At 39.0% G+C, this 26,733-nt stretch overlaps 1 protein-coding gene across 11 annotated transcripts in view; it reads left to right on the top strand.

Annotated features, from left to right (window-relative positions):
• The window catches only part of MAST4 (microtubule associated serine/threonine kinase family member 4), a 575,337-nt gene that overhangs the window by 494,733 nt on the left and 53,871 nt on the right, over positions 1-26,733 (top strand). For all 11 annotated transcript variants that reach the window (XM_049707889.1, XM_004270764.4, XM_049707892.1 and 8 more), the window contains 6 exons: positions 6,342-6,411; positions 12,385-12,463; positions 17,907-18,064; positions 20,023-20,098; positions 21,932-22,141; positions 25,936-26,037. In XM_049707889.1, coding sequence (XP_049563846.1) covers positions 6,342-6,411; positions 12,385-12,463; positions 17,907-18,064; positions 20,023-20,098; positions 21,932-22,141; positions 25,936-26,037 — 695 coding nt within the window. The remainder of the gene's footprint in view (positions 1-6,341; positions 6,412-12,384; positions 12,464-17,906; positions 18,065-20,022; positions 20,099-21,931; positions 22,142-25,935; positions 26,038-26,733) is intronic.

Below are 26,733 nucleotides of genomic sequence, written 5' to 3'. Positions count from 1 at the left end.
AAGCTCATCAGTCATTCCTTAGAAAGCACGGTGTGTCCATTTTGTAAGTGTCTGTTGTGACATAGTACATTCTCTGTGTGGTATCATCATTGAGAGTTTGTTTTTAGTGAGTAATTTTGACACATTTAAGGGCTTTGATCTAAGAAAATTTCTTTTTCACATGAATAAGGATCCAGAATTGGTTTCACAAGATAAGTCTAGAGTTGGTAATGTACAGATCTTCTATCAGTAGATTTTTAGCTCTTTGGGTCTTGTTTACCTATTTATTCTAGCAGGTAACTCAAAGCTCTGTATATAAAAAGAACTTAATACATAATTGATGAATTAGAAAAAAATACATTTCTAGTTTACTGTGTTACAGGGACTAGCTTAGGCACTGAGAATTCAAAATACGCTTTTTGTGTGTCTACACGTATAACCAAAATGTATCCCTCACCAGCATTTAGAATTATGTTAGTGAGAAGAAGAGAGAAATGAAATACAGTATACCTGTCATTACACTTCATTCTGTTTTACCTATGGTGACATGATATAGAATGATTGAAGTTATCATTCCTCAAACTTCACTAGTCAGCCTATAGAATTTTCCTCCTCTGCAAACTTCTAACTAGCACTGTTTTCTAGTTTGGCTATATCAAACAGATCAGGGCTATTAAATCTGTTAGGTACTGAATAATGTGAGCTGGAAAAATGTTATTTGCTCTCAAGTACAATAAAAAACTATAATAGAACTTTCAGTGTTTAATTGAGTAATATAAATGCTACATCTAAGAAGTGTAACATTGTTACATGTGATTGCATATAATATGGAACATAAGTACATTTTAATATATTTAAAATTATTTGAGGTGGTGCCTTCGTAAATAAAAGAGCATAAATCCCACCCAGGTTTTCAGGGGCTTTTTGCATTTTTTTAATTAAGTATAGTTGATTTACAAGATTGTGTTTCAGGCATACGGCATAGTGCTTTGGTTTTTTTTGTTTGTTTGCTTGTTTGTTTTTACAGATTATATTCCATTATAGGTTATTACAAGATACTGGGTATAATTCTCTGTTATACAGTAAATCCTTTGTTACTTATCTATTTTACATATAGTAGTTTGTATCTGTTCATCGCATACACCAAATTTGTCCCGCCTCCCCTACCTCTCCCCTTTGGTAACCATAAGTTTGTCTTGTATATCTGTGAGTCTGTTTTGTTTTGTATATAGATTCATTTGTATTACCACTTCTATGTGGATTCTACAAAGTATCATATAGTATTTGTCTGACTTATTACTTCACTCAGCATAATACCCTCCAGGTCTGTCCATGTTGCAAATGGCAATACTTTGTTCTTTCCCCCATACTTCCACTCAGTCCAGTTTTTCAGTAAATCCTGTTGTCTCTACAACCAGAACATACCTGAGCTCTACTCCCATCCTGTCCAAACCACCATCATCTCATACCTTGTCTATGCTGGTAGCCTCCTTACTGATCCCCCCTGCTTCCTGCATTTGTGCCTGCTTAGAGCCCATTGGCCACAGAAGAGCTAGAGGGCTCTTTCTAAAATGCAAATCAAATCACACCATTTATATATTGATAAATATTTGTTGAATGAATTAATCAGATGACAGTGAGTAGTGGTATTGGGTAAGAAGGATCAATATGGCAGGGATGGGAAAACCAAAAGAGGTTCAGAGAGGCCAGATTTTAAGAAAGGCTTGATTTATTGTGCATAATTCTCTTTACTTGAAAACCCAGGCATAAAAATCTATTTATTGGCCTGCTGTGAACACTTCACAGCTTACCCTGAGAGAATGCCACCGAAGGCTAATCAAGGTTTCTCTGTCCACTTAGAGTCTAAACAGCTGTCCAGGTTTAATTAATATTCTGCAGTTATATCTGGAGAGGAGCCAGTTTCTGAGACAGCTAAGTGAAAGGAGGATTTCTAACTCTTCTCTGGCGTCCGCTGGATCTGGTAGCATAGACTTAAAGTTCTCACGTGAAACTGAACTGTTATTTTTCAAAGTCCACTCAGCTTGAGGTCCCTGCATAACTTGTTCCATTGTCCCCTTTATCTGCTGCCATAACATCTTGTGAGGGGGTCCTAGGTTTGGTCCTGTGAAGTTTCGACTTAAGGTTTTTCAGCAGTGTCAATTCGTCGCTGAGAATCTCCTGCAGAACGATTAAGAAACACAGCGCTGGTTGTTATGGTGTAAAAAAGTCACAACGAATTTAAGCCGATCACCAAGTAATAACAACGAGGATTCAAGTGAGGGCTTACTCTTTTGATCTACCAGGAGCTTCAAATGGCAATTATCATTAATTCTTGGATCCCTCAAGTCCTGATAGAAAATCAGGGCAACCAGAAACTATCATTTTGTGAACAGACAGCTATTAAAAGCACATTAATAATCTATAGTGGGTATAGCATATGCCTTCTAAAAACATTTGCAGCTTGTTTCTCTGTGGTAAAGACACAGGACTTCTCCAACCTAATTACAAAGCAATCAAACAATTTAATTAATCTGGAAATCACTTTCTTAACAATAACTGCCTCTAAAATGAGGCACCCTGTGTAGCTCCGTTAGGTAAAGTACTGTTTTGATGTACTGCCTGTGTATTAGCAACGCTAGTTGCCCCTGGGGATCCTGGAGTTAATTACCTATTCAACGCCTGACCACTACTAAGGTTTCCTTTACCAGGTCAGAAACAGTAGTCTATAAAGTGTCATGGCACTCAAACATCCAAGAGGCAGCACGTCCCTGGGAACAGCTGGATTTGTGTTATAAGCAAGTGTCGCACATATGGGCAGAGAATTAACTGGCACCAGTTTTCGTTTGAGAGTCTCTCAGGTATTGCTTTGCAGATGGGTGGATGAATTCAGAGAGCAGTGCTGTGAGCAGTGAAGGTCAAGTATAGGACTCTGGTTTCAATCCAGCTTACTTTCTTGTCCTGGGGAAGTGCTGTGCGTGTCCACAACAGTCTCGTCCTCATCTCTAAGTTAAGACTATATAAGGTGTGTTTTATAATTCAATCTGTTCTAAATTAGTGTTGTTTTGTATAACAAAATAGTACCCCTGGGCTTCCCTGGTGGCGCAGTGGTTGAGGGTCTGCCTGCCGATGCAGGGGACACGGGTTCGTGCCCTGGTCCGGGAGGATCCCACATGCCGCAGAGCGGCTGAGCCCGTGAGCCATGGCCGCTGAGCCTGCGCGTCTGGAGCCTGTGCTCCGCAACGGGAGAGGCCACAACAGTGAGAGGCCCGCGTACCGCAAAAAAAAAATAAAATAAAATAGTACCCCTAAGACTTAAGAGACAACATAGAAATCAATTTTTATTTCAAATAAGAACAAAGACCTCGAAGATTGACTTCTGCCTATTTAATCTGCTAATCTTCTAATCTCTCCCTCAGGAAAATAGAGGAATTTTCTGTAACAAATGACAAAAATGTCTAGAATACTCATCTACCCTTTTCCTCTACTATTACTACCGCCCCACTTCTCTCTAAAAGTTCCCTGTTAATGGGACAGTCTACTCACACTGGAAGCCTCAGTCACTTTTAGTCTGTAATCTTTTTCATGACTTATTTCTAATCCATCACCAATTACCCTTGGTTTGCTCACCAGAATAGCCTTTCCATTGGCTTTCCATGTCCTAATCTAGCTCCTTCTCCTCGGCAGCACATCTGTCCACTCGGCGTACTCAATGCCAGCTTAAAATCTCTTAGCATCTCTCTTGCATCCAAATATCTCTTAAGGCCTTCCACTAGGTAGTACCAATACATGTAGTTCACAACTCATTGGCTTTACCAGTCTGAATTCCCTGCTTGTAGAGAGCCTGTCTCCACTGCATTGCCCCGCTGTGTTTGGGTTGATTCTGTGCCCTTCCTGAAGTCCTTCCATTCCTTCTGTTTATCTCCAGCTTGCTGAACTGACCTCAAATTAAGCTATAGTGTCTCGTCCTTAAGGAATTATCAGTCTAGTTCATGCCACCTTCATTTTCTCCAATATCCCGTTGCACTTAAGGGCCTTTGTGATAATGCAGGGGCGTGTATTTGCATTTCAACTAGCTCTTCAGTCAGACATGAAACAAGAAGAAAGATCTGTGGTTAGTAAGATAATAGGAATGGCTCTATAGCTTGGAGTTGAGGAACGTTGTCAGTGGAAGTGCCTGAAAAGGCAGCATGGAATAGGAAGACAAAACCCGAAGATGAGAAATGGTTAATGGTAGCCCTGGGTTTTTTGTTTGTTTGTTTGTTTAAAGAGCAGAGTTAAATTAACCTACCTCTGTATCTCCATCTCTGCCCATTCATCCTCAGAGTGATGGGCCGCCATGTATTATAAGATGTTACATAGCTTCCTGGGGGACCACTCCTTAAAATCTCTAAAAGTGAAAAGGTTTTTAAGATAATTCCTTGTCTCTCCCTCCTTCAGAGTCTTAAAAACATTTAATAAGCTCTCCTAGTTGTTCTGGTTGATCTCATATAATCTCCAGATATAGTGTTCTCTTTACAAAGAACACAGGGCTAAGAATTTGCTGCCAAGTTTCACTGGCCTTATTATTTATTCTCAGTGAATAGGGTAGCAGCGATTGTTCTCAGAATGCCTTGGCTTCAATCAATTGTTTTGTTTCTCCTCATAATTTACTGGTAGTTTGCTCTGTGTGGGGTGTGAGCAAAGCCAACGTTTTTTTCCCAAATAAAAACAAAATCGACATGGAGATTTCTGGCATTTGATTTGTTTCCCTTTAGAAACAAGATTTCTAGCCATCTTGAAATCAAGACCTTTTAAGGAATATGAAGAGTGATGCACAAACTAAATTGGGGAGGGGGGGCAGGGGGAATGAAGGCTGTTGGGAAAAGTTCAAAGAACTTAATTTAGCTGTGTAGATAAATGGACAAAAAGAGTCCTGGATTGCTGGATGGCAAATGCAGAATCCATTTCTCCAGGGGCCCAAGGAACAACAGATGCAAAGGCATGATAAATTTCATTGCTGCAGGGGGAAAATGCTTCTTGATTCTCTATCGGTAAAGAAATGGGCTTTTCAGTGCTTCCCAGTTAAATGGCTTTAATTGTGCTGTCTGTCAGAAACTTAATGGCATCTGTTGATGCCATCACTATAAAATCTGCAACTTTAATTGAAAAATTTCGGTAGAGGTATAGCCAGTCCAGAAGTCCTCAAGGTAACACTGAAATTATCCACTTTAATGCATTAATCTATTCTTTTTGCACACAGGTAATAAATTGTTTACCTTTATAGCTAGGTACTGACTTGAAGGTGCCGCCTTGTATTCCTTACCCCTAATTACAATTGTCACTTCCGGTAAGAAATCAGTAATGTGGCAACTGGCTTCTTGATTCATTTTCTGTGTTTCAAGAACATACAGGATTAGTTTGCCGCCTTTCCTAACCTCCTTATTTACACCAGCTACAGTCCCATCCGGTCCTCAGGAAATTCTCAACCTAATTAAACATGCAGAGGGAAGCAGGGTGGTCTGGAGTGCCCTGAACCTCCCCTCACCTGCTGCCTGCCAAGCTTTCTCAGTGATCAGTAGCAGGTTACATGTTCTGATGGGGAAAGTAGCAAGTCCCCCAGGAGCTGCCGCCTTACAGTAAGCAACCCGTGCTCCACCTGCCTCCAGAGGACTTGGGGAAGACACCCTCTGCCAGCCTCTGCGTGTGGCTTTTAAAGGCTGCCTGGCCAGTCACCACCCAGCTGCTTAGGAGCAGAGAGACTATTGAAGGAAATACGGATAATGGTTAGTCCTGCTGGGCCACTAGGCCATGCTGAGATAGAGCTGGATCATTTGAGGAATAGGTCTGAACTGTTGGGTTCTCCCCAGTATTTTATGACTTGTTCTGACATTTCTCCCTTTAAAATATGTACTTTGAAATATGAGGATTCATTTTTGAGAACTCAGAATTTTATTTCGGTTTCTGTAAATAAAAATATCAAGACTGCCTCCTTAAAATAGAAATCCTCACCCTCCCAATTGAAGCATATACTTCTCCATCCATCCTGCTGTTGGAAACGTTAACATCTGGAAGAGTAGGAACCAGGACATTTGTATATTCATTATTCTGTAGGACTGAAATAATTAGGTTGTTAAATATATGGAAAACTGCTGGTTGGTGATATAGGTTTGTTTATTCATATTTTACACATTTGGAAAGCTGTGCTGGAGCTCAAGCTGACCGCCTGTCTCTGCTCCAAGTAAAAGTAAAACATTTTTTGAGGAGATGGACATTTTACAAAAGTATGCAGAAACTTACTACTAAAGAGAAGAATGTTTGGGATGTAGATAAAGATACAAAAACAAAGTCATGATGTCAAGTTTTTTTCTTCTTTCTCTCTACAGGAAATAGCCCTCAAGATAGTCCAAGAAACTTCTCCCCCAGTGCCTCTGCCCATTTTTCATTTGCACGGAGGTAAGGATTTCTTGTGAGTAGAATAATGAAGTGTTATGTGGAGAATCCCATCCCCCCACCCCACTCCCTCCACTACCCTTTAAGGCTATATGTACCTCTCTTGGTCCTTCCTAGATGGTGGGCTCTCACTGAGGGCAGGAGAAAACCATTTCCACCTTTTCTCCCATCCCCAGTGCAGTGTCTCATACATGCTTTTGATGATCAACAGATTTTTACTGAATTATCTGAGCTTATATTATAAGAACTTGATTCACCTATATGTCTTGGTGCAATTGCTTTTGTTGTTGTTGAAATACCTTTTTTTTCCCCCCTTAATAAAAATGACCTTACTTGGGATCACAAGGTATAAACTCTAAGATGCCTTTCCTTGAGGGCACCAAGCCAGCAATTTAGTGATCTCCCTGAGGTAAAGCCATGAGGATGTTTTATGTTTGCTCTTCCTATCTGAGTTAGAATTGGACACCAGATATCAAAGTTATATGTCTCATATCTGGGTCAGTGAGTCATGAGAAAGTATTGTTGCTCAGAGGACAGTGGGCATATGATCTATTATCAAACCTTTTCAGTTCTGGATCTTCTACTGTGATTTCTCCCAGTCAGAGGAGTCTACACAGCCACCTCTTCTGTGTTGTGTGTGTGGAATTAGTGTACTTCACCCTGTCACATTCAAATCTTCACCTTCCTGGGTTCCGTCATTCCTCTCAACATGTATATACCCTGCCTTCTTCCACCCAGGAAAAACACACGGAAAACAAAATTGTCCCTTTAGCTAGGTTTCTGCATATTCAGAATGAATTCATTTTATGGTCTGTTTATATATATATATATGTGTGTGTGTGTGTATATATATATATATATATATACATATATATATATATATTTTTTTTTTTTTTGCCTGCGTTGGGTCTTCATTGCTGCGCGCGGGCTTTTCTCTAGTTGTGGCGAGCGGGGGCTACTCTTCATTGCGGTGCGCGGACTTCTCATTGTGGTGGCTTCTCTTGTTGTGGAGCACAGGCTTTAGGCGCGCAGGCTTCAGTAGTTGTGGCACGTGGGCTCAGTAGTTGTGGCTCTTGGGCTCTAGAGCGCAGGCTCAGTAGTTGTGGCGCACAGGCTTAGTTGCTCCGCGGCATGTGGGATCTTCCTGGCCAGGGATCGAACCCATGTCTCCTGCACTGGCAGGTGGATTCTTAACCACTGCGCCACCAGGGAAGTCCCTGTCCTAGATATTTGTTAAATTTTCTTCAGAGACCTAATCATACCTTGAAATGAATTAAAGTAGCATTTAATTAAGACACATAGGTAGGTTAAAAAAATAGATTTAACACATGTTACTCACGAGCAAAACCTGCAACGTCTTCACTGTCTTTTGTCAGCGTTCAATGCATTTTATATAACTAAATCCAGAGAAAAGGATGTGCTTGCAGCGTTTTCAGAATTCCTGATAACTAAGATTCTCTTGTAAAATCACACATTCCCCACCATATGGTAAATGCCTGTGTGTACCAGGCCTCCACCATAGGGAGGACACAAGAGTAATTAAGACGTGATCTCCAACGAACTTCCTGAGACCGACACCCCAATTTTCCCCAATTCCAACTTTGATACTTTCAGTGCTCATTTTAAGCACCATAAAGAAAATGTGACAATTAGCTGGTCTCACAAAGCCTGTGTTTGTTTGCCCAATGAGTATTAATTCACTGTGGTGGTACCATTCTAAGTGAAAAGGGAAATCTTATAAAAACTGATTTTAAAAAAAGAGAACATACCATAGTCTTTAAAATACATTTCTCTTAAAAAGGGAATGCCTTTAATTACTTTTAGTAGAAAGAAAATGCAAATGTCATTATAGCCCACATTTAAACGTGACTGAACTCAGTCTTTTAATCCTGCCAGATTTATAAAAATGAAGAGAATCTAATAATTAAGTGGCTGACTGGAGGACAGATGAATCTGGTTTCTATGCTATAAAAAAAAAAATACACAAACCCCTAGGCATGTTAATTTTCGACAAATAAACCATAAACCGTAACAGAAGATTATCACAGGAGACCTCTGGTTCATTTTGCAGGAATTTCCAGATGGAACTCCCTCCACACTCTTCAAAAAGCATTAATTTAGATTAGGACATGAGTGATCATCTTTCTGAACTTTTATTCAAGTAAATAGAACCCTGTGTTTGCTCTGCGAACTCAAATTGGCCTATTTTTATTTGACATCAGTCATCTTTCTCTTCCATTTTCAAGTTGATTTTTCATTCAAGAAACATGGAAGTTCCATGGGTCTCCATTCCCCACCATTTGGCGTGCATTTCTGAGCCTTTAGGAAGTAATGCCATTTAGGGAGTCCCACGTTTTATCATTTTGTATATTCAGTCCAACAGAGGGGAGAGATTGTCCTATTTTAAAAATTATTCTTGGGTGACGGGATAAAGGTCAGACTTATTAATCTTTTCTGATCTTACTTATAACGTGATAATTTACCCCCCAGTAGACATCCCCTGTAATGTTGAATTTCAGACTGGGAAATAGGATGACACATACTTGCTTTCCATATTATCTAATAGGTGTTTGAGAGCAAAATTATCGAGTTAATTTTTTAATATCGAGTTAAAAGGATGAAAATGAGCATCATAGTGTAGTAGATTTTGTCTGGAGCAAGGAAACATATTTTGTAATTTGCTAATCACTGTGATGAAGCTGGTTTACAATCCATCTGATTGTGGAGTTACTTAATGTTTTATTCCTTGGTGGTGGTAAACTGGAGGTAATGACATTGTTCTGCCTTCCCCAGAAGTTGTAGAGGTTTAGGTAACATAAATTGCTTTCATTTTCATTAGAAATATAGAGAGAGGCACTTCCCTGGTGGTACAGCGGTTAAGAATCTGCCTGCCAATTCAGGGGACACAGGTTCGAGCTCTGGTCCGGGAAGATCCCATACGCTGCATAGCAGCTAAGCACATGCGCCACAACTACTGAGCCTGCACTCTAGAGCCCGTGAGCCACAGCTACTGAGCCCACGTGCCACAATTACTGAAGCCCATGCGCCTAGAGCCCATGCTCTGCAACAAGAGAAGCCACCGCAATGAGAAGCCTGCACACAGTAACAAAGACCCAATGCAGCCACAAATAAATAAATAAATTTTTAAAAATTTTAAAAAAATTTAAAAAAGGAAATAGAGCCCTGGATAATCGTTGTGGATGTCTCCTAGCTGTCTAGCTGTTATTTATCAGATTAAATCTCAGAATATATTTCCGTAAGCAAATTACTGGAACAGACCTGCCTGCTGAGAGGTCAGGTCATGAGACACTTGTTGAGCACTGGTGGGCAGAGTTACTCTGGTTGCATTATATTGGCATAATTCATCTTGTTCCAGTATCAGCTAGACCATAAAATGTTTCACACCAGATGACTGTAACAAACAAAGAAATCTTCCTCTTCATACAGTTGTAATAGGGACTTTTCTTTCTTCCTTTGTTGTATACCATATTAATCTAACTTTTTGTGGTTAGTGTTGAAATGATGTGGGTTTTTTGGTTTTGGGGGGGGGGTTGTTTTTGTGTTTTGTTTGCCAATCTCTTTGTATCCTGTGTTCCCATCAGGTGTTTTTCCCTTCTTACTTTTTCATTTCGTGTAACATTAAGATTTCCACCCACAAAGAAAGCACTCTTTTCAAAAAAGCCTTGTTGCTTTGGCAAGAATGTACTCTTGTTTTCAGGTAACATTTTACTGGTAGCTGCTGCAAAGAAAAGAGAACATTGTTAGCAGGATCCAAATTATACTTGTGTGATAGCTTTCTTCAAAAAAGGGCATGCTCTCTCTTAAGCACTGTATATAGCATATATAGGAATTTCTGACGTGCAGTTGTCATGGTAATGAAAATGCAATGGTCCTTTGTGCTCCATTTGAGTAAATAGACACGGACAACTTAGGGAACTTTATGAGACATAACTTATTTCTGGTCCGTGGCTGCACAGAGTACTGAGCATATTCTTGTTTAAACATCTTTCTAGTTGTGTGTTTTCCAGAGTAAGCAAATGTAATTTATGCTTCAGAACTAATAAGAACATGTCTCCTCTTGGAGTTGTTCATTCATCTGAAATATGTTCATTGATACCTGAGGGAAAGGAGAGTTAAGGAATCACAAAGCAAAATCATGGTGGGGGAAATTGTGTCCCTCACTCTTTCCAGAGACTAGTTTCTGATAATTGCTATTAAATGGACTGAACAAGTCCATTTAAAACTTGGAGGTGTTTAAAATAGAAAGTCCAGGAATGGGTTAAATCTTTAATAATTAGGTAAAAAAACTAGATCCAACCTGTGTCCATTTAATTGATGGTCAGATGTCTTTATAAGCATGTTTTTAGAATTATTTTCTTTTAACATTTTCAGTAGTATAAAATTATTTCTAGAGAACATGTGATTTGTTTCTTTTCATTCCTTTTATCTGGTATATTTACAAACATCTTATTTTGCTTCTTTTTTTTTTAAAAAAAAACATACTTGATTCAATTGTACTCCAATCGTGGTCACAGAAACGACAGGTAAATTTTACTAAAATCTTAACATTGTACTACTTCTGTGATTTGTCCACCTGAATTTCCCCATTTTGTCTTTGTGGACCATTTGCATTTATCAGAGGCAACATCCCTGGTGGCCTATGATTGTATCCTCCCTTGACTGTAATTTAGGCTAAAATGTCAGTTTTTTACATAAACATCTGATTGTGACATTTCTCAAATTCAAGTCGAATGCTGGTGAATTCCCTGACTTCAACTTATTGTGAATGTGTCTGTGGTAAATTTGGTCTACTCTTGTCTCTCATTTGGTAAATTAATCTAATCATGAGTTACAAAAAGTCTACACATGATCCTGCATCTAAGAAAGCAGTAGAGCTCTTTAGAAAAGTATGCGTTTCCTGTATTCCTCGTGGCAAATGTGTGTATATTTGTTTTCACGCTGTTATGTGATTTTGAAGGCATAGTCCACTCAAAATTGCTAGTAAATGAATGGTTCTGGAATGCCAGAGATTTCAGAAAATTGACTTTCCGGTGTCCCCTTGCCTTAGCGACAGTGTTGTCTTTACTCCTTCAGCAACTCATCTGAGACCCTTGTAATGACTATAATTCGTAGCCAGAGTTCAACCCAGAAGCTATCCATCCTGTTACGACTTGGAGATAAAAACCGTACTCTGTTAAGACTCCTGACAGCTTTGCCTCTACGATTAGGGCAGGTAACCCTACTCTTTGCATTAGCTTCTATCACTAGTGGAGAATTTTCATTCTTCACTCCCTCTCCCTGGCTAGAGCTGGGCTGCATACTCATAAACCCTGCAAGAGGCTTTTGCTGGAACACTTTATAAAGCCAGGTCGTGTCAGAAGGCATAATAACTCTTAAGAGAGTCTGTGCACAAGGTCAATCACTTTCTTAGTGCTCAAATGATTTGCCACTTAAGGCTTGAGCCGGTCTGAGCCCCCTGATCCCTTCTCCCCTCGGTGTGATGAGTAGGACTGCTCCCTTGAAAATAATAAGCAGCAAGTCCTGAGGATGCAATGGAAGTCCCCACAGGCTCTTGTACCATGCTGGAATGCAGGCCCTTCCGAAGATCATGGCCCCGGTTATCAGTTTCCAGATAAGAGTGTTTTTTCCTCCTCCCTTTCTGTTTTTGTTCATCTGAATCTGCTGAGTCTGACTGATGTAATTATCCCTGGTATTCATTTTGTCAAAGTGTATTAGTGAGAGATCAATAATATGGACCACCCCATTCACTTTCTGCTTGTTTGGGTGTATTGATTCACTTTAAATAAAAGTCAACCTGCTGTATAACGTTTGTTTACTCTGGCCCTTGCTGAACATTTCCACATCCTCACTGACTGTGTTTGTGTCATTTGTTCAACTAAAAATACTCGGTTTCCCTGGGGTTCCTATGTAACCGTAATCCAGTGTTGGCCTAAGCTAATCTCACTTTCTCACCAGGACTGATGGACGCCGCTGGTCCTTGGCTTCTCTCCCCTCCTCTGGCTATGGGACAAACACGCCCAGCTCCACGGTCTCTGTAAGTGCCCGACTTTTCCTCTCTCACACCCCAGAGCTCTTACACAGGCAGTGCTTCCTGATAGGAAGGAAAGGATAAATTCTGCATATCTGCCCCTCAGAGCAGGCAACACATCAGATGATGAGCTGACAAACATTAAAAGGACATACTTTTTGCTGCACGCTTTTAAACTATGATGCACAAGTTGAGTGAGTCCCCGGATCACCAGTTGGGAGGAGACTGGGAGCTTTCTTTTTCATACTCTTTGGTGTTTTGGGTGGGAGGAGGAAACACAATCTGGTTTCATTGCTTTGGCTCCATGCCAGTGATATTAGTACTGAAAATGCCATTAAACTTTGATGGCCTGGGTCGTTTTTTTTCTTGTGTGGCTTATATGCAGAGGTTTTTTTTTTAGTTTTTCTCATTCAAAGGAAAAAAATGTCAAGCCTTAAATCTGTGCCTTCTGGATAAGAACTTTCTTTTAAGGAGAGACTAAAAGAACTTAGTAGTAAAGAGACAAGATGAAACAATGAAAATAGGGTAGAGGAAGAAGGGATACTCTTGCCACAAACTACATTTCAACAGGAGCCCTAGCAATTACTAGAAGTGATTCAGTGGGTCAGATACATGCTTTCTCAGTTTAAATTAGTGATGTTGTGAGCTTTATTTATTTATTTATTTTACTTTTTAAAAATTGAAGTGTAGTTGATTTACAATGTTGTGTTAATTTCTGCTGTACAACAAAGTGACTCAGTTATACACATATTTCAGATGTTGAAAGTATGGGCCGCCACAGTGTGAACATGAACGCTGAAATTGATTGACCAAAAAGCAAAAAGAATAATTTTCAAATTTTAAGTGGTGTTCTTCCCTAGACTCCTAAGTGTCTCCGATTAGAACCCAACCACCAGTAAACAGAGTACTTGTCCCCTGTGGCTTACTCGCACATACTCTCATTGAATCCTCCCCATGCCCCAAATGTGTATCATGTTCCTTGACTCTAAATCCTTTTTATTTTTACTATATCGCCTTGCTTTGCCCTTCAGTCAAGTTTTATTATAGTTTGGATACAGAAATTTCTCTTTTGCAAGAAAAATAGGGGAGAACACAGTATCTTTCTTCTTTCCATCTCTAGTAAATCATACATTATTTTAAAAAGTGAATCCAAAAAGCAAAGGTGAGCTACATAGAATTGGACCCCATTTGGTACAGATTACTTTGGAAATTATATTTTTATAAATACTTATTATGTGTTAGGTACTAGTCTCACTACTTACAACGCATTGATTGGCTTAATTGTAGAAACATACCTCATAATGTGGTTGTCATTATTGTCATCATTTTATGGATCAAAACTCTGAGGCAAAGAGAATGAACCGAAGGGCTGTCTACTAACCCCCTTGTTGTAGCAATAAGAATACAAGTAAGGGTTCTAGGCTCTTGGCTTTTTTTTCAAGGAATTTACAAGGTATTTCGTAAAACAAACCTGATAATGAATAAATCTGACCTGGCCATCTGTCATAATGGAATCACTGCTGTCCCTGACTTGCATATATGCCTAAAGAGAAAGCTTCCTGAGACAATTTTTAGTCACACACATGTATTCTGTGTTTCTGACAGCTTCTGCCCAGAGGTAGGGCAGCTTTTCTCTTAAGTGTTTATTTTATTGAAGAAGGTAGTATCGTATAATTTTTGATCTCTTATTCCTATTTTTCCCTTCAAAATCAAATTTTAACTTTCAAAATTAACCTTTTTACCAAAAGACCAAAGGAACTGTTAAATCTGTGGAGTGTAGGTTCTGTTGCCCAGAAGTTTGGCTATTTTTTCTCCTTATTGGTTATTGATAAAAATGCTAATTGAGGGCTTCCCTGGTGGCGCAGTGGTTGAGAGTCTACCTGCTGATGCAGGGGACGTGGGTTCGTGCCCCGGTCCGGGAAGGTCCCACATGCTGCGGAGCGGCTGGGCCCGTGAGCCATGGCCTCTGAGCCTGTGCGTCCGGAGCCTGTGCTCCGCCGCAACAGGAGAGGCCACAACAGTGAGAGGCCCGCGTACTGCGAAAAAAAAAAAAAATGCTAATTGAAAATCTAAAATGCTGCTTCTCATGTCCCCCAGTTTCTTTATGTTCTCGCCCTTCATATATTAGGGCGAACATTGTGCAAAACTGCTTAGGCGTTGCATTTTCTTCTTTTCTAAATCTAACCTGAATCACTCTTAGAGTCTCATTTTCTGGGTTAACTGGTTGTGTTGTAGCTAATTAGAAATGCATTTTTAGTTGTTTCTTAAGATGAAAACACAGAATATGTACAAATAAGTTACAGACACTTTGAAAATGCAGCTTAAGTTTTACAGATAATTGTTGTTAGCTGAATTCCAGAATCACTAACCCTGAAAGGTAAACGCCATGTCTTGATCCTTTGGATATTATGTAAACTGCAAAATTCACAAGTGTTAAAATGCTCTATTCTGAAATTGGAAAGATTTGGCCATGTGGAGTTAATCAGTCCTTCCACAGAATATTCACTATTGCAGCTTCTCTTAACTTCAAATTTTGTAGTTAAAATTAATTTGCAGAGCTTTTCCAAGATAATATTCAGAACATAATTTTTAATTTGAATATAAGTAATACGGAATTGAAGCAGTAGGAGGACATCTCCCATGTATTTCTTACCAGATGAATTATTTTCTGCTGAGGGAAAGAATGGAAATACGAAAATAAATACCTATAAATATGAGGTATGACTATAAAATAATATTACTTTTAATAAATAACAAGTGGAAAATTACACATGCATATGGATACCGTCCCTTGCAAAATGGTTATCTTGAGAGACCAAATGTTTATTTGAATGATACCATTACTCAGAACGTTTTGGGGGAGCTCTTCTTATTGCCTTGAGAACTAGAAGCACAGTTTTTTTCTGTAAATCTTCACTCTTTGAAAGTGGATTTGATTTTTCATGTAGTCAGAAGTCATATGCAAACTGGTTGGGTGGTGAGACTCACTGGCATCACACTTAGAGAACATACTAGAAATATAAAGTCATGGGACTCAGTTTATTGGGAAATTCCCAAACTAATTCTTGAAACTCTAGTAAAAGTGCTGTCCCAAGGATGCGTTGACCAGCGGAAGTATCTTTTCAGTAAGTATATGAGGTCCTGAGGATGACACCTGCAGCCTCTGTTGGACTCACAAGTTCTCCTTTGAGTTCCTGACCTCTGCTGAAACTGACCCCTGGACTTCTCTGCTGTCCATTATTGACTCACTTTTGGGGCCCTGTTTGGTACCTTTTGAATCCCTGGGCCATTTGGAGAGCCTACAGTTGTTCCCAGTTCCATAAACTCATCTCGGCGTCGCTTGGGTTCGGTGTCACCCTTTTCCCATTTACACCTTGTTTGTTCCAACTGAGAAGAGAGAAGCTCTCTCCCCAGAGAAGCCCCTTGCCTCTCACTTCTCTAATACTTACTTATCCCACCTCCTCATTCATTTTAACATATCCCCATCAGTAAGCCCAGAGCATATTCCCTATGGAGTTCAGTTATATGGTTATGTATATGGTGTAACCACAAAATTTTCATCTTAGAGTTAGCATGTGTTAATATTTTGTTATATTTGCTACAGCTTTTTGTTAAATAAACTTTTAAAATAAATTAAACATTAAAATACAGCTAAAGTCCCTCGCACCCATTCCCTTTCTCTTCCCTCACTCCACAGAGGGAACCACCCTCCTGAAGTAGCTTGTGTCCTTGCCATGCAAGCACGGGTCCGTAGTACCTTATGTGAAACTCTTGAGCCTGGTGTGTTTTTGGAATTAACTTTCACATTTTAGAAAGGTAACATGATCTTCCCTGTACTGTACATAACAGCTCAGCAGCAACTGGGTCAGCAGCTCAGAATCAACTACATTAATATTTCTACAGCAACCTGAATCAACATTCATGCTAAGTGGATTAAATACATATTTTAAATAGCTTTCCATCACTTCAATTAATGCTTTGCCACCAAAAAGGATTACTGTATACTTATGAACAAACTTCTGGGTTTGGGGGTTTTGAATTCTTGGATTCAGAATTGTGGACATTGCTTTACCTTTGAGACATATGTACAAATCCTTAATTCTGTTTTTCTGTTTGCTCATTTCATCATCTTTGCTTTTATCGCTGCTGCTTCTCTCCTGCTGACATTGATTTTCTTATTCTTTTACTTGATGTCTTGAGTTGACTTAGTTTATGTGTGTTTTATTTCTTTCTCTGTAGTGACAGTATTTAAGACTATACCTGTACTTTGTGAATAGAGCTTTGGTTTACCTCATAAGTCTTTCTAGTAGTGTTCTCATTTTTATAGTTTATAAAATAATCTCATTACACTGTAAAAAGTCCTGTTTATCTCAGTATCTACTTAGAAGGTGTTTTATAATTTCAAGGTTTCAAGGTATAAAGATACTTTTAAGCTTTAGTCATTAATTTCTAGTTACTGCATTGTGATGCTGCAGTGTTTATGAAGTGTGCTCTTAGTGTGGCATGTTTGTTTTTTTTTTAAATAAAAAAACCCTGCTAGAATGGAATATTCAAATGAGGGGTATCTTTCAAAATATGCTTATTCTACCTGTGTTTCCATTACTCAGACATTCCTCATCTCTTTTGTTAGAATGCTTAAAGAGTTCACCTCTCAATAAAAACAAAGAAAAAAAGCAATCACTTTGCTTTATAGTTATATTTCTCAGATTGATTAAAAGCAGCATTATTTAGCCATTCACCTTTTCTACCTTACTTTGCTCCAAGTGGTGAGTGACAATTTTCAAAGAGCAAATCTATATTCAAGGGACAAAAAACTCACCACCATTGAAGGTTTTTTTTTTTTTTTTAAAGAAACCAAGCCAAAGAAGACAGAAATAGAAAATTCCAATTTTTAAAACAATGGCATTAGTAAGACAAGTATCTTCTTTATCCCCTCTCCTTTTTACCCAGGACACATATTGATGGAAATTGCATCAAAGGATAGCCTGATCTGTAAAGAGAGATCCCATTACCTATTTATGACCATACATCACAGAATTCATTTTATGTTACTTACCTAAAAGTCACAGTGTTTGTGGCGAGTGGTAGAAGCAAGGATACCAATGTGAACTAATCTGTCATTTAATGAACCTAAATTCTTACTCCAATTGTCACTTTCTTGCTGTGGCTTTGACTGGGTCCTATCCATTTTCAGAGCCTGGGTTTTCTCCAGAGAGTAAGCTTTGTTTTGGGAAATTACCTTATAGACAAATGAGATGAAATATGGAAGCCATTTTGACCTCCCAGAGACAACATCAAGGTATACATTGAGGCACTAGCTATTGTAATTATTACATGGAAAGGATGTAGTATAAAACGGTGATATAACAAAATTTAATGCTGTGATCTCATATTCATTCAAAGAATTTCTTTAATTTTAGTCCTAAAACCTCACTTTGGTTTGTTTTAGTCATCCTGCTCCTCCCAGGAGAAGTTGCACCAGTTACCATATCAACCAACACCAGACGAATTACACTTCTTATCAAAACATTTTTGTACCACCGAAAGCATCGCCACAGAGAACAGATGCAGGAATACACCCATGCGCCCCCGTTCCCGAAGTCTGAGGTTTGTAGCCCTGATTGAAAAATTTCAAGGAGTTGGATAATCTCTTTTCAACCATTTCAAGGGAAGACTTTTGGTCCTGTAATTCATATATGTGCTAATTAATTTATGAACTACTATATATAGTTTTCCATCTACACGTGATATTGTGAATTACCCTTGAAAGGCATCTTAGTACTTTTCTTTTAAATCCTTACAATTTGCTAATTGCTGTGGTAGCAGTAACCGTGATGGGCTACAGGGACCACCTAGAGAAACTTCGAGCCATTGGAAATTTCAAGACCATCTAATTATGGTGCGACATCAATTAATATTTTACGAGGAAGAGGCTTGGCTGAAAAGGAAGGACAGCACGTTTGGGTTCTCATGTGGAATTCAGATTCCACTTAACGAAAAGCCACCCAGATCTTCCATTCTTTCTTCCCATCACAAGTCTTACTTTCTCCAGGATTAGGAGCAAATTGTTAGGAGTTTGTATCCCTTGTATTTTGTGGGTACCATATGTAGTCCATTTGACATTGAGTAGAGCCAGTTTTGTTTTGGCCTTGTCTCAAAAAATTACGTATATCACAGTTTGGCTCTTCAGGAAACAGACTCTATAACACAGACCAGGATGTTTATTAGGGATTGCTTGGGAAGTACGTCTGTGGGAGCTAGGGAGGAAGCAGGATTGGGCAGAGGGAGAAATCTAGCTGCAGTGCAGACCTGACAGCTGCAGCCCACCCCACAGGGAGCTCTAGGGATGACACGACCCATCAGAGCTGTCCCTCTGGGCCAGATGGCCCTTCCTTTATATCCCTGCCTCAGTCCTGGGATGTGGTACCCTGGGAAGGACATGGCCTTGGGTGAGGGGGCTCTGTAGCTGAGGCCATCCTTGAAGGGACTGGCAGCTGAAGCCTTCTGCAATCCCAGCAGCTGGACAACAGGTCCTTCTCTGCAAGGGGAGCAGGGTAGTCCTTCTTCAGGTCCTCCACAGTATGAGATCTTCATGCTGTAGAACTGGTCCGCTTTGATATATTAAGGTTTATTGTAAAATATAGTTTGTCAGGTGTTCAGTTGAACATCAGAGTTTTCTGAGAAGGGTTTTCCCTTTGTACCCTTCTTATTTAGTGTCATATAGTAAGTGCAGCTACATGGCATAATTGTGTTAGATTATTTTGAGATATGGAATAAAAGACCAATTTTACGAATTCATTTAGAGCTGTATTCATTCAATACATATTCATTCATCGTATTTTACCACATGGGTGCCATTTTTGGTTTTATGAAAGGAGTTCCTAGGATATCTACTACAAGCAGCTATGTCCTCTGCGAAATATATAAACTCACACTGAAATTGCCCGACTGTATACCACTAGGAAGGAACAGGCACCTACTGTTGAAATAGAGAAAACACAGAGTTGTATGCCTGTGTTTAGTACTGTACACAGTGCCTTCCTCAGCATCCCAAATAAATATTTGCCGGGCCAGAAAATGGATTTCAGTGGTGACACCTGTGCCGTGGAAGACTCTTAAACCTCCTCAGTGGTACGTGGCAGAGCGCAGGTGTCTGATGAAAGTGTGAAATCATACAGTTCAGCGTGCCCTAGATGTTGCTGTTTGTAGCTACCCTGTCTTCTTTTATATTGCAGTTCATTAATTGGTTTCTAGACCCACGCAAACGCATGCCACGTACAAAATATAATCACAATTTAAGAGCGTTTTCTGAACCTTCATATTGTAGCTATGATTAATTTGCAGCATTCCACTTCTGGAGCTTTCTTTATGAACACTATTCCGGGTTTCTGTGCGTTTGTGAGTATGTATGCGTGCTAATGACTGATTTTGTAGTTTATTACCTAATATACTTTTCTTACAAAGACTGCATAGTACTTTTGATGCAACCAATTGTTTATAAATGAAAAGCTTATTTTCATTTCATGCTGTGGCAAGTTTAAAAGGGTAATTTGCTTTGCTTGCAGCCCCGGACGCTCTCCTGCCTGCTGTGACCATGAAATAATTATGATGAACCATGTCTACAAGGAAAGATTCCCAAAGGTAATGAGTTGAATTGAAGATGCCTAGCATCTAAACAAATGGGCAATCTAGGTTTAGCATCTGTAAGGTGTTTGTCGTGGGAAGTCATGGTCCAGTCCATTGATGACTCTCTTTATAAAATAGCACCATAGCCTTCTTTAGAAAGATAAAACCACTAAACATTTTTAAAAGCTGCCGAGAACTAGCCACACATTCCGTGGGCTGAACTGGCTGTAACGTGAGTGCCACTGGTTGTCCTACCCACTGGGTGAGCCTGGTGAGGTACTCCAGAGAGCGTCAGCTTTGAAAGGCCTCTGGACCCTGGTGCTCCTTCTGCCCGTGTTCTGGGCCTGCTGCTGTATGGTCAAGCAGAAATTGTTTTCCTTCCTCAGAAGCCTGTAAATTGGTACGTGTCACGAAAGTCTTTTACTTTTTTCACCCGATTTTTCTTTTCTGTGGCTTCCAATCTCTTTAGCAATCATGCGTCTAACCCTCTTAGAAGGAAAGGTCCAGTTGCAGTGTTCCCTGTCAGACCAGCAATTTGGACTGAGCCAGAGAGGCCTTGGCGAAGGGTTGTTGCCGGATGCCCTGGCTGCAGGGAGCTCCCGTCACCTCGTCTCCACAGCTTTTCCACCAGCGTGTTCCTACACATTTGGGAGAAGCAATTTCTCCATTCTGTTCCTGTCCCTCCCCCATCACCTTTGTAACCCTAGGCAATAGAGCAAAAGGAAATCTTTGGCTTCATAAATCAGGAGTAGAGTACTTATTATTTGGAATGAACCCAACATTGATCTCATTGATTACAGCCATTTTAGCCATTTATCACATGTCACTTGTTCACCAGGGAAATAGATCCTGACTCAACTAGTTAATACTGGTTAGGATTTTAGAAGGGAACAGGAGGCAGAGGGAGTCTCCCAGCATATACAATTAATGCAGGCAAGGAACATTGATTAGGCAGTCGGGGATCCCAGAGAATGAAATAAAAGTTGGGAAGGAAATTTTAGATTTATGTTACCAAGGGAATCCCCTTGGCCATTTGCCCATGCTGTAGCTTTTTGAGGTATGAGTAAGGATGGTATAGGATGCTTGTTCCTAGCACATTAAAACACAACCAAAGGAACAAACTCTTGGTCCACGCTGTGAACTCCAGCAACGATCCTGATTTTTGAATAGGTAAAAACAGAGCTACAATATTTGATATTTTTGGCAATCTATCTGAAAGAGCCCAAGATCTGAAATGAGAGCACAGCGATTCACAGATACTGAGTTATTTGGAGAAGCTTACATGTACCACTTTACATTTGATAGGGCAGAGGAAAAAAGTAATTATCACCCTGGGAGATTCAGTTTCTCCTATATACCTCAGATCTTTTTCCCACATGGTGAGGCTGCTGCTGCTGCTGCTGCTTCTTTCTTTTTTTTTCCAAATAGACTTTAGTTTTTAGGTTCATGGCAAAATTGAACAGAAAGTACAGAGAGTTCCCAAATGCTCCCTGACCCTACACATGCACAGCCCCCTCCCATCAACATCCCGCCCCCCCCAGCCGAAGAGTGGTCTGTTTGTTATAATCGATGAACCTATACTGACACGTCATAATCACCCAAAGTCCATCGTTTGCATTAGGGTTCTCTGTTGTGTGGTATATTCTGTGGGTTTTGACAAGTGTATAATGATATATATGTACCATTATAGTATCTTACAGAAGGGAGGCTTCTTTTAAATTTAATTTCTAGAATTCTATTTAATAACTTGTGGAGGTCTATGTAAATGCTAGATAAATGTGAGTATTGAGTTGTTTACATATATGTTTCCTTGTATTACATCCGTGTGTGCCTGTCATCTCTAAACAGGCTACAGCTCAGATGGAAGAGCGCCTAAAGGAAATAATCACCAGCTACTCCCCGGACCACGTCCTCCCCCTCGCAGACGGAGTGCTTAGTTTCACTCACCATCAGATTATTGAACTGGCTCGTGATTGCTTGGATAAATCCCACCAGGGTCTCATCACCTCACGATACTTCCTTGAATTGCAGCACAAATTAGATAAGTTGCTACATGAGGTATAGACCCTACACCTTATAAAGTTTTCTGATTTGTTTTGCTTTTCCCCTGAAATAAGAAAAATTTTTATGAGAGCATTTGCTCAGAAAGTTTTAGCCATGAGACAGAGTTCATATTCCAGGGAAGCGAAGAGGAAGAAGAAGAAAAAAAATTGATTGCTACTTGCTGTGAATGGATTCTGGTCAACATTTAGAGTAATAGAAAGTTAATGTTAATAACCTTTACAGGAACCTTGGGTCCCAACAATCTATGGCTCTAGGATAAGTGGATTGTGAAGGACTTTGAAGCAGTGATTTTTTTTTTCCCTCCTTAACCATAAAGTTAGAAATTGCCTGAGTGTATGTACATTATTTGATGATGCAATCTAATTCTAATATCTGGAAAAGCTAAATGGAAAATTGCTGGCTTCTTCCAGGCCATGTGTCCTATTAATCAACCTGCAGGTGGTGTTGGGTAGTAAATGGCAACTTATATTTTCATTAGTGTCAGTTTTTCTTCTAACAAAATATCCAATTTCTAAAATGACAGATAAACACAGGCCCCTTCCAAGCCTAACACTTGCAGTCCTAGCTCCTGATAACACCCAGGACAGGAAGGGAGTGTGTATAGTGGAATGCAATTAATGCATAATATTGCTGTCCTGACTGAAATCGATCAGCCACAGCCTACAAGTAAAACCTGTTTAGCCGATATGTTTGGATATATTGTATTTCTGTATCCCATCGGCATACATTATGCCCATGTAAATAAAACCGTAGGTGGTTTTCTCTAAGCATGATTGTGTAAATCATTGCATGGAACTGAAAGAAAATATTGGCATCCTAATTTTCTAGAAATCCATCTGTCCTTGCTCATACTGGATTTAGTTGTGGCAAGATGAGATGATCCCTCTCTGACCAGCAGCCACCAGTTTTCCTCCCTTTTCCATTCTAAACCTCCCAACAGAGTTTTCTATGCTCCGTTCCCATTTCTCACATTTCAGCCTCTTGCAGCTCACTAAGGGAATGTTTCTCAGACTGTTTTTGGATGAACACATTGTCTTCGGGTTTTGTTGTCAATTTCCAATTTGTCATGGACCAATTCTACTATAAATTATGAGGAAAATTAATTTACTTCTGTGAGATACTTCTTCCTTAATTCCATAGTTCAGTCCCAGGCTATTACCATAATTACTGGTTAAGTTCTGTGGTTCATTCCTTCATAGGCATTCCCTGAAAAGGGTAGAACCCAAAGCTGAAGCTATTTACATTGAAATCCCCCACTTAATTTTGTTTCTGTATGATAGACTTGGCAGGTTGTTTCATGGCAACTAAAAAAATCTTAGGGTTTCAAAAATCATCTGAATGCACCATGTAATAGATTAACATTGTTGACTTTTAGAGAAATTTCTCTCTTGGGCAGAGAAGCATGTATACGTGTGTAACATAAAGAACATTGTCAGGTTTGAATAAGGATGTTTTCTTATTTATTTTCACAGATAAACATTTTCCTTCAGTCCTTTTGTGAAAATTAAAACTGTCCTCAGAATCATATACACAGTGTCCTTCCAGAGTTTGGAGCTAACAGGTCGCAGGGGAACTTGCTCCTTTGGATAGAATCACATTGTGAGGCCTGGCTTTGCCTTCCCGTCGATGCAATTATTGTCAGTTCCCAGCCATGACATTGTGTGCCCGCCTAGCCTGTCTCCCCGCCACTGTTCCCATGGTCAATCCTTTGCACACTCAGGCCAAGTCCCCCTGAGGTTGAGTAGCTTGATTTAACTGATGCCTTTTTAAAGTCCTGAGGTCTAGGTCAATTCCAGAGGAAAGCTTTTGTCTCCATTCTTTTTTTCACTTAGGTGTATTTAGCCAAAGAAAATAAAATGCGCAGGAAGCTATAACCTACTCTCAAATCTTAGTCTCCGTATTTTTTGATACTGACCGACACTTAAAGTACAAACACAGGGAATCCAGAAATGCTGGAGCCTGCTGCCGGCAGCCACTAAACTATTTCTCTTCTCATGCTGAGCGTGTGGTTTTGTTTGGTGTTGTTTTAACAAAGTTCCCATCTCCCCTATTGATAGTAGACAAAATATTATTTGTGTTAGTATAACTCATTGTATGTTTTGGCCTTTGGTTGCGGCTGGTAATTCTCAGAAGTAAGAAGTTGGAATGAACTGATTATTTTTATCATTTTTGAAATGGAATTTGTATAATCTGAGCTATTTTTAATTTTTTAAGATATAAAGTTCTTGTTTCTCCTTGAAGAGACCACCAAAACATGTTTAGGCTTTTTCGATTTTCTTTATATTCCTTAATTTATAAAGCAGTAATTATTATAGTAAGAGGATGATCAATCCAGAAGTTAGGTGGGTTTTTTTGGCTTCATCTTTAAGGTTTTCTGTTTAGTTTTGATTAAGGATAAACTATAAAGAAGACATATAACCTTATTTCTTGGCATTCACTGTATCTTCCTAAATCCTTTTTTGTTACAAAACAAAAAATGAAAAGAAAACTTAAAGACAGTTTAAATACTATGTATGTCTCCTCGTATGTGTCCTGACATCCTTACTGGTTACTAGAACCTATAGTTATAGTTAACACTTGGCTGTCTTTAACACATTCTATTCTACAGTTATTCACCAGTGGTCATTTTCTCTGTGTTTTTTCTTTTAAATGTTAGCTTTTTGGCTTTTCCTGTATATGGTTTCTCTACCTACATTTTGGAAAGTTGCCTTTGATTTAATGACTTAAATTTAGTAAACACACGACTCCTAAGTATAATCATTTTTCATAGATTTGGTCTGACACTTCTTTTTATGGGCAGGCTAGTTCTTGTCAGAATAAAGCACCTTCAAGAATGATTTTAAATGTTTATTACCATATCTATGAAATTATATTCTATTGCACCAACATCACCTTGATACTTTTTTTTAATCCTTGAAGGAAAGCAAATCATAAAAATTAAGAAAGCATGAAAGTGAGCATGTGTAGAAGTTTATATTTAAACTTTTAAAACTTTGGTTTTATATCTGCCTTGATACAGATTTACCTCATTTCTTCAAAAAATATTGAAAATTAAAATGACTGTTAATAAACTAAGTTCTGTCCTCAGGATATCTTTTGTGCTTAGATTTCACATGTTAGGCAACATGTAAAATAAAATTTTAGAAGATTTTGAGTCAGTTAAGTTTTACTGAGCTGAGTATCTAGGTATTATTTATTCATTATGTGAAATCAAATTCATATGTATGTATCCAAGTATAAACAGTATTCACCTAACAGTTGAAATAAGCAGTGTACAACTTCTTACATATTATGAAATAACTAACTTACAGGCTAATAGTGTTGTATATATAAAACGTATTTCATGAATGTGTTAAATGCCCAGGTTAACAAAATCAGTCCTTCACTATGTTAGCCATTTCATACATTTAAGAAGTTACATCTGGAAAATCAAGGTTCCTCCTCAGCTGCCCACTCTACTTGTACCATGTACTCAGTGTGTCATAAACTTTTAATGTGTACTTCACTCATGGTTCACATTGAGAGCCCTAATATTTGATTTTTAACACAGAGAATAAATCAAAGTTTTACAATTAAAATTTAGCTGATAGAGCCATTTTGTAGATGTAGACGTTTAATAGTGTCCATTTATGTAGAGATAATGTCTGCTTCTCAATCTTTTAAAAGTATTTTCTAAGTCGCTTAATTTTTGGATATTTGCAGCTATCTAATTAGCATGCTTTGTTGATTTTCTTTCCCATTTAGTGGAGCAGCTCTGTCTCATCATTCTTTTCATTGCTTCCTCATAGGCTCATGATCGTTCAGAAAGTGGAGAATTGGCATTTATTAAACAGCTAGTTCGAAAGATCCTAATTGTTATTGCCCGTCCTGCTCGGTTATTAGAGTGCCTGGTGAGTTGCCCCTCGAGGTGATTTTGTTATTTATTGTTAACTGTGGGAGAGCAGGGACCACCAGAAAGCTCCAATTGCATTTGGCTTCAAAGAGCTAAACAGAAAGAGTCAAGAGAAACAGCGACACGTGAATGTTGATGACAACAGCCGTGTGTGCTTTTTCTTGTCTGATTTTCAGTAAAAGTTCTAGGACTTGTGTTAAGAGATAGTTATATCACAGTCTGGTCAAACCTAAAAAAATGATCATGAAATAATGTGCTTGACTTTATCTCAGCATAATTTCTACGTTGTAGCTCACTTAGAACACTCTCTGTACCCCACTTTTTTGGAAGTGCCAAGATGAAGAGAGAGGGAAATCAGAGATACGATATACGGTGACCTGTGGTTATAATTGTTACTTTTAAAATGTGGCATGTTCGAAATAAGTGCTAGTCAGCAGTCCATTCGGAGAATACAGTATGGCCTTATCCAGACCTAAAGGAATGAAACTTTCCAAGATTAGTTTATCAATTAACTTTCTTTAGTCAGTGACCATTTTCCTGTTTTAAAATCTTTGCTTTATTTTATGTAATTTTGATTGAGATTTCAGTCAACACTGAACAAAGACGAAGCTTCGAACATAAGAATAGTTTTATGGGGCTTAACGTAGTGTCAAAACTCACGTTTAAGTTTCGCCAATAGTTATTTATAACACTG

Source organism: Orcinus orca, chromosome 3 (genome assembly GCF_937001465.1).
Source record: "Orcinus orca chromosome 3, mOrcOrc1.1, whole genome shotgun sequence".
In the NCBI taxonomy this organism is placed as follows: Eukaryota; Metazoa; Chordata; class Mammalia; order Artiodactyla; family Delphinidae; genus Orcinus; species Orcinus orca.
The sequence above is the reverse complement of the archived record's forward strand: the minus strand, read 5'-3'. Positions and strand labels throughout refer to the sequence as shown.